Here is a 13,637-nt window from a genome sequence, read left to right as displayed (position 1 = left end):
AATCACTACCTTGTAGTATTGTGAAAATTAGAGCTATTTTAAAGATACTAAGGACAAGGTAGTATCTGCTAAATGTTAAACTATTGCATTTACCTAACTATGCCAGTAGTAGGAGCAATTCTGTCCACCCCCAAAAAACATTTTGCAATGTCTAGAGACGTTTTTATTGACACACCTGGGAGTAGGGGAAACTATTGGCATCTAGAAGGTGGAAATCAAGGAGGATGCTACTAAGTTTCCTGCAGTGCGCTAGGTAATTCCCCAACATGCACATAGAAAGTAATTATCTGGCCCCAAATTCCAACAGTGTTGACACTGAGAAATCCTGGCATACGATAAGCTGTGTTTCCAGCGTTACCTACACAATACGTGTATGTTTTTCTTATTATTATTTCCTTAGGATAAAATTCTAGGAAAATAGGAAACATGGATTAAAGGATAGATGGTCTTATGCTCATCTATAGTTTTGGGGTGAAGTGGAGGATGGATATAACGTTTTATGTGGTTTCTTTTGAGACAAAGTCTCACTCTATCCCCCAGGCTGGAGTGCAAGGGCGTGATCTCAGCTCATTGCAACCTCTGTCTCCCGGGTTCAAGTGATTCTCATGCCTCAACCTCCCAAGTAGCTATGATTACAGGTGCCTGCCACCATGCCTGGCTAATTTTTGTATTTTACTAGAGACAGGGTTTTGCCATGTTGGCCAGGCTGGTCTCAAACTCCTGACCTCAGGTGCTCCACCCTCCTCAGCCTCCTATAGTGCTGGTATTACAGACATGAGCCATGGCTCCCAGCCTGGATGTAATGTTTGAGGTGACTGATGAAGAAAAGATGGAAGATAAATAGTGTGTGTTCCCTTCTGGACAGAGAATGACATTGCATAGATCAGTAATTCTCCAAATCTAGAACCCAGAATCTCCTAAGAACTTGGAAATGCATAGTTTCCATACTTCCTCCAGACTTACCAAATCAGAAACTCTAATGATGGAGACCAACAACGCCTAATTAACAAGGTGATCCTGATGCACGCTCAAGTCTGAGAATCATTGCCATGCACGATCGGCAGAAGAAAGCCAACTTGTAGAATAGTAAGTAGGACCCTGCTTCAGTACAGAAATTTGGTGCAGAAATTGATGGAAAGGGCCAAGTTTTAGACATGAGAAAGCTCAAATATCAGACAGTGAAACAATAAAAGAATGGAAAGTGTCACTCAATTTATTCATTCCATAAACATGTTTAAAGCTTCTGCAACACAGTGGCAAGTGCTGAACTATGTGCTAAAGGAAATACAAATACAATATACAAATATGTGTATTATGTACATGGATTATAATGAAGAGTGATGAGAGAAGATAGGCAAATGACTGGAATACATAACTGAAGGAAGGTGTGCCCTATCAGGCAGAGATCAAAAAAGACTTCCTGGAGGAAGTAATGATTTGAATGGGATTTGTAGGATTTGTGATCATCTCTTAATACATTAATTCAACAACCTTTACAGGATATCTGCCTGTTCCAAAATCTATGTAAGGCTAGTGGGAGTTGGTAGTGAACAAGGCCAACACGATTGCTGTCCTTGTGCTTATAGTATAGCAGGGCAGTAGCCCCACGGGTTGGCCATTCAGTAAGGAGATGTTTCTGGTTGGCAGTTAAAGGTCTACAATGGGGTCAGGGTGAGAGGAGGCCATTGTGAGCTGGTGAGAGGGAGACCACTCTGGAGTCCTGGTTTGAAATCTGAGAAGAGGTGTGGACATGTGAGTGTGGAATGCAAGAGGAAGTTCGCTCAGTTGTGAAGAAATAGCCATAGAACCTCAGCAACCAGGAGACACTGCTTGGAGGAGATTGCTTGGGATAAAGCTGGAAGGATTCATGGTCATCCGTCTGTCCACATTACAGGCTTTGTTGGGATACAGCAGACAGACCGAGGAGGGGCATCCAAAGGGTGAGGCCTTCAGGGGACAGAGTTCAGCTCAGCCTCAGCTCAGTAAGGAATGCCCCTTATATAGGGAACTGCACTCCTAGTAAGGAGCTGTCCATAGAGGTGGAGTTTGGGTTGCTAGAATTTGGCAATCAGGGGCTGGATATCCACTGGCTGGGGGTGCTGCAAGGGGTCTCCTAGCTACGGTGAAAAAATGACTGGGAGGACCCCAAGGGCCTTTCCAGCCTGGAGAATCCAAACATCTACAACTTTTAATGATGTGAAAGTGAAGGTCAAACCATGAATAGGGGAAGAGCATGTGCCCCACTGTCTGGTTTTGTTTTTGGTCATATGAGCAGGATATGGGTGGAGCAAGACGGAACTACTGAGAGGAAAAAGTAGTCACGTTGGTTCCCTCGAATGTTCATCTCTGGAAGCAGATCAAATATAAAAGTAGAAATTAAAGCAAGGAAAAACTCATGCAGGTTGCTGGGTTAAGGAAAGGGGATAAAAAAGAACTAGCATTTGTTTAATATCTTTATATGCCAAAGACCATGCTAGGGAACTGTCATCATGTATCATTTTTAAACATCACAGTAACTTGGCAAATTAGGGTATGTCCAATTCTATGCCCTAGATGAGAAAATTGAGTTTCACAGAGTCATAGAAATGGAGACTTGATCATGATTACACAGCTGTTTGGAGCCAAGTCAGTCCAGGGCCAAAGCCCATGGTATTTCTGCAACACCAAGAACAGAGGGGCCATCTGCCCAGCCCAGGGTTTCATGGCTCAGAGAACATTCATTCAGGACAGCTCCCATTGTCTGAACCGTGAATTCTGGTCACACTCTACTTTGAAGCACGTTTTTCCTTCTTATCACCTATGATGTAACAAATGCTTATGTAGAGTTTATTTGGCAGGTGACAGATTCTAGTTAAGTACTTTCATATTTATAAGTTAGTATCTACCTCAAAGCATCGTTAAGAGAATTCATAATAATTATCCCTGTTTGACAGATGAGGAAACTGAGTTATTGAAAGGTTTAGTAATTGCCCAAGACTATACAACTAATAAATCATGGAGCCAGGATTTCAACCTGGCCAGTCTGGCTCCAAAGCTGTTCCTTCTAGGCTCTGCTTTAGGGCCTAAGGGCCAGTGTGGCCATGTGCCCAGAGGGAAGAGGGCCTCACCTCTGTTTCAGGACTTCTGCTGCTCTGATTTCACTGCCAGATCCAGAGAATGGTCCAACAGGGTCTGACTATGGCCTATGTGGAACAGTGTGATTGGTAGGAGAGCTCATCCAGGCCAGAGAGGTAGCCACAGGCAGAATAAAGAAGCAGAGATTGACCGGTAGAGGCACAGACATGGACAGCAAGACAGAATAGGGAGGGAAGTAAAAGGCCAAGTCCTTTGGCCTTCCAAATTATGATGACATCTGTTGCTACTGCTGCCTCTGTAACTTTGCCATTCTGAGGGATTCACAAAGAAGCCCTAGACCAGGGTGATGTGGTAGGAGGGAAAGGACCCACCAGCTATGCCCCGGAATTGGTACCCAGTAGAGATAATGAGCAGACAGGATGCTCATTGCCTGCAGGATATGAGTGTTGCGAGTGAGTTTTCTGGCTGTAGCTGTCTATGCACATGTGTGCATTTGTGCAAGTGTGTGTTTGCCTGGGGAGAAAACAGCTGAGAAAGCTTTAGGACAAGGGGAGATAGGTGGTGGCTCTTTGCCTAAGCATCACATAACAGGGAATCTTAGAGAACATTTAGAAGCCTGACTGTCAGGGTTTGAATCCTAGCTCTGCCTCTAAAAGCCTGGGAGGAGGCTTTCCATGGGTTACTTCAACTCTCTCTGCCTCCTTTCTCTCATCTGTAAAATGGTGATAGTAACACTCCCGGCCTCATATTTTTATTAGCAGAATTAAAGAACTTAACACCCTGTTTATAAATGCCTTGAATAGTGGCTGGCATGGAATAAGTAAAATCTAAATGTTTATTAAATAAATAACTTTAATTTAGGACTCAACTCTTTTATGGTCCTTTTATTAGTTTCCTCAGGCTACTGTACCAATGTCCCACAAACTAGGTGACTTAAAACAACCAAAATTTATTCTCTCATAATTTTAGAGGCTATAAATCCAAAATCAAGGTGTTGGAGGGGCCAGGCTCCCTCCGAGACTCTAGGGAGAATCCTGCCATGCCTCTTCCCAGCAGCTGGCGGCACCCACCGATCCTGGATGTCCCTTGGCTTATGGTTCATCACTCCAGTCTCCCCCTTTGTTGTCATGTGGCATTCTTCCAGGGCACTTCTGTCCCAATTTCCCTCTTCTTGTAAGGACATCAGTCATATGGGAATCAGAGCCACCCTAGTGACATCATTTTAACTTGGTTACATCTGCAAAGACCCCATTTCCAAATAAGGTTACACTGACATATACTATGGGTTAGGACTTCAACATATCTTTTGCAAGCCAGAGAGTGGGTGAGTGAAACATAATTCAATCCATAACAATCATTTTAAAAGCATCAGTTCTTGCCATGATACTTAGATGCCAACTCCCCGCTATAGTGAAATCAATACCCAGAGAGGGGAAAGGGAGTGTTCTTGGCAACTCAGTGAGATAGTTAGAGATCTGGACCCAGCACCCAGGTCTCCTACCTCCTAGTTTTGCATTTTTTCAGGAATGAAACTACTAATGCAGACCTGCTGAAGAGTGGGTCTGCCTACTTCTGTGGTTCTCAAACTCTGGCATGCAGGTCAATTGCTTGGAGGGCTTATTGATCATCCAGAGTGTCTGATTCCATAGGTCGGGGCAGGGTCAGTGAAGTTGCATTGCTAATGCATCCCCAGGTGAAACTGATGCTGCTGGTCCAGGAAACCACACCTGGAGAACTGTTCCGCATCAGTGGTGCTCAAGCTTGTGGCACATTATAATCACCAGGAGAGCTTCTAAACACCCAGCTGCCCAGGCTGCACCCCAGACCAATTAAATTACAATCTCACTAGTAATTTTTAAAGAAAAGCCATTATTCAGGGCATTTGTATTAAAGTACTTATATTTAATAAATAATGATGTTATTTAAACTAACATGGATTTTTTTATTTAAAATATGATCATAGCAGAGAGCATTTATGGAATGCTTACTGTGTGCATGCCTTGGGCAAAGTGCTTTACCAGCAGTATACCATTTAATCCTCCCAACCATCTTACAAGGAAGTACTACTCTAATCTGTTTTACAGACGGGTGGAAAGTGGCATGCAGAGGGCTGAGTAACTTGCAAGAGCTCGCACAGCTAGTCTGACATGGAGCCAGATTTTGATGCCAGGCTGTCTGGCACCACAGCCAGTACATTAACTGCTCTGCAGTCCTGCTTCCTGATATGAGGGAAAACAGTGCATTCTCCTTTAAATTCTACGTACATCCATATCCCTATTTACACTATTGATTCTTACGTAATGTAGCTCAGCCTTTGCCTCAATTACAGTAATTCTGAGTCAGTGGGGCATAGATTAATAATGTTTTGCTGCATTTGTAAGACACTGGAATTATGTGCACCATAGACTGAATTTGCCCTTCGGGGCAAATCCCTAGCAGGGTAGAGGAATGTGGAACAGGTGTCCTGAGCTGGAAGGCAGGGCTTGTATCCTACATGCTGTGCATCTTAGCTAAGGGACTACTCTGTCCAGGCCTGAGTGTTGTCTTCTGTGAAATTAGAGGATGTTGTGGTTCCCTTACAGTTGCAATGTGTAACTTTAAGCTGAAATCTAGTCATGCCAGCAGACAATCCTAGATTCAAAGAGGATAATGCCAGCTTTTAGAAGGAGCAGGGCCTCACTGTGTGTGTGTGTGTGTGTAAGTTTTGGTCCGCTTCCTATGGCTGAGATCTTTCTCTGACTCCCAGGTATCAGTCTCTGTGGTTTCCCAGAAAAGTTTGGAGATTGCAATGAAGGATGGCCCAGATGAGGACGAGCCCTATGGGGAAGGGGAAGAGTGCCTGGTCAGTGTCTCCCCTGGAGAGTGGGTATGGCTCCCACATTCAGGGAAAAACACGAGGTAGAACTCTGAAGACTCCTGCCCCCACCAATTGGCTGGATTGTCCTGTCCCAAGCCCCAAACAGATTCAAGGGTTTTGCAGAGTCTGAATCCTGGTATCCTCCACCACCTCTTTTCTAAGTGGTTTCCCAGTTTCTATTTGCACTTCTCCAAGAGTGGGGAGCTTAATACTCGCAAAAGCCCATCAGGGCAGGATTCAGGTCTTGTTTTTCATATCATCATTGCTTTCCTTCTGACAGCCACAGATTCAAAGTAGTTGCTCATTAACTATTTGTCCAACAAATTAATGAGCAAAGAGAAACTTCTAACTTTGGGAAGGAGGCAAAGACTTCTAAGAGTAGGGGACATTTGAGTTGGGCCTTAAAAGGTGAAGAGAAGGTTGCCAAACAAGAAAAACTGGAGAGGGGAATTCAGGCATTAGGTGCTTCCAAAGGCTACCTAAGCAATTCTACTTTGTCAGAAATTTCTTTGTTGTACCAAGCCATCCTGGTCCTCATTCTGTCCCTGGGGCCATACAGACCCAGTCGTCAGATGCATGAAGAAAAAATTGCTTTGTATTCCCTCTCCATGAGAAATATCCCTAGACAGTCCACAAACTCTTCCTCTCGTAGCATGATTTCTGCACTTTTAACAGCTTTTCATTCCTCTCCCATGAGCCGTTCTATCTGCCAGTATCCCTTGTAAAGAGTGGCACTCAGAATAAATCACTGGACTCACTGTCCATCCTGGGCATATCCCCTGCCGCCTACCCCTCACTCAGCTAACAAGCAAAGGTCAGAGAGAGCTCAAAGTGATCCGTTAGAGGGAAAATGCCGAGAGCTATGGCCACGTCACCCCGTCCTCACCTGTCAGAAGTGGTAAACTTTAGATTGCTGTGTCTTAAAACATTCTTCAGCTTTGGAAATGTTCCTGCAAAGGAGTAAACAGGCTTATGCATACTCTCTTTTTATCAGCTTTTGGTACCCCCTGCTGGCGAAATTGTGTGACCCAGTTGGCAAAAATCTCAGAGCAGCTAGAGAAAAAAAAATCCCCAATTCAGAAAGTCATAAGTATTTGGGTTTTGAAGGCTCTGAGAATTCCGTGAATTATATGATTATCCCACAAATCATGTGATTATGAGATTTTCTTTTCTTTTCTCTTCTTTTGAGACAGAGTCTTCCTCTGTTGCCAGGCTGGAGTGTAGTGGCACGATCTTGGCTCACTGCAACCTCTGCCTCCCGGGTTCAACCTCTCCTCCTGCCTCAGCTTCCCAAGTAGCTGGGACTACAAGTGCACACCACCATGCCCAGCTAATTTTGATATTTTTAGTAGAGACTGAGTTTCACCACATTGGCCAGGATGGTCTCAATCTCCTGTTCTCATGATCTGCCCACCTTGGCCTCCCAAAGTGCTGGGATTACAGGCGTGAGCCACTGCACCCGGCCTTTTTTTTTTTTTTTCTTCTTTATCATGCTATAGCTGCAAATATTTTCTGGGTTCTTGGTGGAAAATTTCTGACTTCCATGAACATTCTGTTTATTCTGTAAACATTCCAAGAAGGAAATGCTAAGTTACCAACCAAAATGTTTCTAGTTACAAATATTCCAGGTCACTGGCTCATTTTGTGCAGGTGTTTCCTTCTCTTTCTTTGCACATATCTACTTTTAAAGTGGTTATAATTTGTGTTCAGAGTAAGAGGACCATCTTTTCTACACTTCAAATTGCAGACTTTTAAGTATATGTGAAACAAATTTATTGAGCCATGTGCCAGACACTCAGCAAGAAATTGGAGTAGGTACAAAGAGTCAAAAGCCCTTCTCCCAAGAGGTTCTCGTCGGAGTGGGTGAAAGAGTCGAATCACTGCAATTTGACTCAACAAGTGCTTAGCTGACATGGCACCAAAACCCTCCCTGATCTGCTGCCATGGTTCAAACCAGGTTCTGGCTCTTACATAGCAACAGGTATTTTTTTCTTTGTGTTTGTCATCTTTGTGGTTTTTGTGTTTATCTCTGTATTTATCTGTTTAATGCCTGTCTTTGCCATTCGTCTTCATGTTCTATGGGGATTAAGGTCAAAAAGACATGATCTTTTAGCATTTGGCAGAGACCAATACGTGTACATGTTCAATGGATGAGTGAAGCAAGAGGAGGATATTATGATTCTGTGTAGAAGAGCAGGGAGAAGCTTCCGAGGAGATGTGACACTTACATTGAGCCTTGGAGGATAAAGAGGAGGTGACCAGTGGAGAAGAGGGACACATCAAGCAATACAGAGTACTGAGGAATAGTGTGGTGGGAGGAGGTAGTTGATGTTTTCCGAAACGGGAGGATAAGGTTGTGTGTAGAGGATAAGACTGAGTTGAAGTCTGGTCCGTAATTTAAGGGTCTTGTCTGCCCAGTTCACAGTCTTGGGTTTCTCTTTTGTTGAGATAAAAATGTAAGAGGGGCCAGGTGCAGTGGCTCATGCCTGTAATCCCAACATGCCTGTAAGGTCGAGGCAGGTGGATCACAAGGTCAAGAGATGGAGACCATCCTGGCCAATAGGGTGAAACCCTGTCCCTAGTAAAAATAAAATTAAAAAAAAAATAGCTGGATGTGGTGGTGTGTGCCTATAATTCCAGCTACTCAGGAAGCTGAGGCAGGAGAATCGCTTGAACCCAGGAGGTGGAGGTTGCAGTGAGCCGAGATCATATCACTGCAGTCCAGTCTGCATGGTAGAGTGAGACTCAGTCTCAAAAAATAAAAATAAAAATAAAAAGGTGGTAAATTAAATTACTTGGCTATGGAGATGAATATCAATTTTTCTGTGTTACTGAGAGGGCTTTTTAAAACTTAAATTCAGAATTCTGGAAGAATAGCTATAGATCCCCAAACTGTGGCTTTGTGTTTTACTTTCTTCCACATATACCCGCTCCATTTCCACCTTGTAGCTGTCTTTGCCAATTGCCAAAACATCTGTCCATACATTAAAATTATTATGTAACGTTATTATCACCATGAACATACAGCGTCAACCATCAGCTAAATACTAAGGATGTAATACATCTGATTTTTACAATTCAGTCAGCTTTCCAAATTTTAAATATGTGTTTTGGGGAGGCTTAGTTTTTCTTTCTGTAATACAGGTGTTCAGAGTTTTCATAAAAGCAGCAAGGCTTTTTTTATTATTATTATTCCTTTGAAAACCAATGATCTGTGCCTAAGACAACCCTTTCCATATTACTTTACCCTGAATGGAATGAGATTGGTTGAGAGTTCTGCCCCCAAGGAAATATCAAAGCCTCCGAAACATACTCATTTATAGTTTTAAAGTTAACTCTCTTATCAGATTTCCTTTTATTTCCTGCTGGGGCAATGTGAGCAGAGCTCAGATAGAGGCAAAGAATCTGCTATATATCTTTTCAAATTTATGATTAAGAAGGTCACATATACATTTTTAAACACACTTCTTTTTGATAATAAATGAAGAATAAAATTTAGAAATGTCATCAGCAGCAGAATTGCTCATTTTTCTTTCCTTGGCGTTCCCCTGCCCCTGCCTAATTGCCTGACTGATCCAATGCTTTATTTCTGGCTGTATGTCTGCCTGGAATCGTTTCACTGGTAGAACAGTGCGCCTGTGGCCAAAGCATTGTAACCAAAAGATGCATTCCTCTTCCTGAGTGCCTTTCTTTCCCCAAGCCAACTTAAAAAAGGAAAATTTAGTGAATGAGGAATTCCATTTTAGGCTGCGCATTTCTTCAAATTATGGCCAAAACAAGGAGTATAAAGAAACTTTTCTTCGCCAGGTGCAGTGACCCACGCCTATAATTCTAGCACTCTAGGAGGCCAAGGTGAATGGATTGCCTAGGCTCTGGAGTTCAAGATCACCCTGGGCCACATGGTGAAACCCCATCTCTACTAATATACAAAAAATTAGCTGGCCGTGGTGGCAGGCATCTATAGTCCCAGCTACTTTGGAGGCCGAGGCATGAGGATTGCTTGAGCCTGGGAGGCTGAGGCTGTGGTGAGCCGAGATTGCACCACTGTACTCCAGCCTACGTGACGGAGTGGGACACTGTCTCAAAAATAGGCAACTTTTCTCTTCTTGGTCGGGAATCCTGCATCCAGTTCCCCTCTCCACCTTCCTCTACTGTGCTCTCTGTTTCCAGAGGGTGTTTCGTGTCAAGTCTGTCATAAAGATCACTTGCCACCTCTGGCTTGTTGTTGGATTCAGCTGGAGAGAGCTGCCACAGGGGATCAGAGGAGGGGCATGAGGTGCAGTCAGGACATTTTTACCTCTGGGTCTCTCCCCGTGAGTTGTCTATGACTGGCTGGGCCTTTCCAGAGAAAGCCGCTGCTTCTGTTCAGGCTGCCTCCTCTCCATAGCTCTCTTGTTTTGGGCTCTGGTTACTGCCTCCTCTATTTATTCCTCTGGTCCCATCAGTAATAAACAGCTCTCCCATTGATGTATTATGTTGTGGTCCCTATATACTTGTCACCTTTTATTAAAAAAAAATGCTCCTCAAATTGTCCTTGTTTGAGTGTGCCGTCTATCATTCTTCTGTGAAGTCTACACCTAGATCATGAGATTCATGTTTCCAAGAGGATGCTATCAAACCGGAATTTGTTCTACATGAACTCCTCTAAAACACTTCTATGTTTGGGGCTTTAAGGTTTGGGGCTTGTATTTCTTTTCTTTCTTTTTTTTTTTTTTTTTTTTTTTTGAGACTGGGTCTCACTCTGTCACCAAGGCTGGAGATCAGTGGCATGATCTTGGCTCACTGCAGCCTCCACCTCTGGGCTCAAGTGATCTTCCCATCTTAGCCTACTGGGTAGCACAGGTACGTGCCACCACACATGGCTAATTTTTGTCATTGAGATGGCGTGTCACCATGTTGCCCAGGCTGGTCTCAGTTCCTGGGCTCAAGTGATCTGCCGCCTTGGCCTCCCAAAGTGTTGGAATTACAGGTGTGAGCCACCATGCCCAGCCTAAGTCGAAGTTTATCCTTTCCTTTTATACTTCCTGTGGCAGGAAGATTGTTACCATACCTCTTGAAACTGTCTGTTTCATGATCAGTGGGGCTCAACCTTAGAAAATTATTCCCTGTATTGCACTGGATTTGGTCTCTACGGAACATCTCTTCATTGTGTGTTGAGACAGAAATGACCAAAATTGAATTAAAAGCCTACTCTTGTGAAGGATGAAGCAAGAGACCAGGAGAAATTACTCTCAAGATACTTGGTGTTTAACTGATAGCCTTTCATGTGATAGGACTATAACAGCCATATTTAGATGCATGTGTGTTAGAAAAACTCAGAGGGACTGTGCTGGCGTTTTAGAAATATTTGAATAATTCTTACATGTAAGAGGAGTTAGTCATATTTTTGTATCTCTCATCATCTATCTAAGACCTATCCAGTTAAAGTTTAAAGGACATAAATTTTAAATCCATAGAAAAAGAACTTTTTAACTTTTTAGTTCCTCGGTGAGGTATCAAAGTCTACATCACTTGACAGACTTCAGGGAGAGATGGGATCCCACAGTGGGGCTGTTGGGGAGGGAGTTTGAACACTGGAATGTTTGGATCCACTGGCAATAGTATAAACACAAGAATAGCAGCTGCTAGGTGTCAGGTGTCCACTATGTGCCAGGCACTGTGCTCTGTGTATTTTATGCATTGTCTCATTTAGTTCTCACAACCCTGTAAGGTTGGTCCTGTTATCTGCCACAGTATACAGAGGAATAGTTCAGGATTTAGAGTAAGGAATTAGCCCTGGATCTTGCAGCTGGTTGGCAGGCAACAGAGGAAAGCTATGAATCCGAGTCTGTCTGACACCAAAGCGGATGGTTTTAACGTCCAGTGGTTGGTGTCCTAATCACCTGGGGAATTTGGTGGCTATGTAGAATTCTGGGTCCCGTCCTACTTCCATGATCCTGAGCGTGTGTTTCTGTGTGTGTGTGTGTGTGTGTGTGTGTGTGTGTGTGTGTGTGTGTGTTTTACTCTTCAGGTGATTCAAATTTACACCAAAGTTGGAGAAGCACTGCTCTACACTATTATTATCATAAATGCCCATCTAGTTCTGAGGGTCTTTTATTCCCATGGGAATAAGTATACATCCGTTCAGCTTAAACTTTCCTTCTTTTGAGCTGTGAAACTAACCTCCACACTCATCCACTTCCACCCACCAGCCCCTGCTTCACTCTACTATTATTTGGTGGGTTTTTGATGAGCTCAGTTCCTGAGAAAGACAAGACTCCCATTTTTAATCTCATTCAGAGCCACAGAAACAGAAAGGCCAGTCTAGCCACTTCCTCCCTCTGAAAGGAGAGTTGGGGAAAGGAATGCAAGTCTTGTTGATTTTCTCCGAAAGAAGTGTAGGGGAAGCATTGTACAAGTCTCATTGATTTCCCATTTTAGGCTCAAACATAGAACATTGTCAGAGATGAGGCAGCAGCGTGAGTCTCGTATTTCTGAGTAAATGGAAACCATTCATGGTTTGTTCTGCCTTGATTCTTTTTCTGGAGAATGAACCAGATTTGGGGGTTGAGGATGAAGATTTGGGGGTTGAGGATGAACAATCTATCTTCCCAGTGCTTTAATGGAACTGGCACCATCTGACTGTGATTTTTCCTTTGCACATGTCCCAAAGGAAGCTGGCCAAGAAGCAGAAGGAGACCCAGAGTGGAGCCCAGAGGGAGATGGGGCCTGTGGCCTCTGCTGACAAACCCACCACCAAGCTCAGTGCCAGCCGCAATGATGAAGGCTTCTCTTCTAGTTCTCAGGACGTCAATGGATTCAGTAAGTTGAGCCAACAAAGGGGAAGGGGACATCTGTGGTCCAGCTCAGCCCTAGTACTTCTGCTGTGAGCCCCACACAGTGATCAAATGCTGCCAGGCATAGGATCTGGATGTTTCCCTGAGATGGACTGGGATGAAGGTTCTCCCTGACAAAGACTTGGGGTAGTTCTCCCAAGGTGAAAAGGAATATTTAAAAAGATCCTCCCCAAATCAGATGGAAATGAGAGCAAGTCATCCTAACTCCTTGTGGACATAAATAGAGACAGGTTAAAAATAATGGCAGTAAAAAAGAAAGAGGAGGAGGATGGTTATGTCCTTAAGGAGAAAAATATGCCACACTGCATTGAGTGGCTTAAGATTTTCAAATATATGTTTCACATATACCACATAAGGTAGGTGAGTCACAGATTTTGACTGTCACTGCTATGCGTGCTTAGGAAACTGAGGCTCAGAGGAGCCACTTATCCAAAATACAATAGCCAATGAGTTGCATATCTAGACTGGAAGCCACGTCCCTCAAATGTCTGGCAGTTCCAAGCCACAGTCAGTGTTCCAAGTGTCATTGGTCAAGGCCACCTGAGTCCTTGTGCCAAGTTAATAAAGGATCTTAAGCTATGAGTGGTTAAGATACCAGGGTTAGGCCAGGGGTGGTGGCTCAAGCCTGTAATCTCAGCACTTCGGGAGGCCGAGGTGGGTGGATCACGAGGTCAAGAGATCGAGACCATCCTGGTCAACATGGTGAAACCCCATCTCTCCTAAAAATACAAAAAAATTAGCTGGGCATGGTGGCGCGTGCCTGTAATCCCAGCTACTCAGGAGGCTGAGACATGAGAATTGCCTGAACCCAGGAGGCGGAGGTTGCGGCGAGCCGAGATCACGCCATTGCACTCCAGCCTGGGTAACAA

At 43.9% G+C, this 13,637-nt stretch overlaps 1 protein-coding gene across 15 annotated transcripts in view; it reads left to right on the top strand.

The window, feature by feature from the left end:
* The window catches only part of PTPRT (protein tyrosine phosphatase receptor type T), a 1,134,111-nt gene that overhangs the window by 994,635 nt on the left and 125,839 nt on the right, over positions 1–13,637 (top strand). For all 15 annotated transcript variants that reach the window (XM_039479697.2, XM_039479693.2, XM_039479696.2 and 12 more), the window contains one exon: positions 12,585–12,733. In XM_039479697.2, coding sequence (XP_039335631.1) covers positions 12,585–12,733 — 149 coding nt within the window. The remainder of the gene's footprint in view (positions 1–12,584; positions 12,734–13,637) is intronic.

The sequence above is a fragment of the Saimiri boliviensis genome, chromosome 9, assembly GCF_048565385.1.
Source record: "Saimiri boliviensis isolate mSaiBol1 chromosome 9, mSaiBol1.pri, whole genome shotgun sequence".
Lineage (NCBI taxonomy): Eukaryota > Metazoa > Chordata > Mammalia > Primates > Cebidae > Saimiri > Saimiri boliviensis.
Note: the sequence above shows the minus strand (reverse complement) of the source record. Positions and strands in the feature narration are given on the sequence as shown.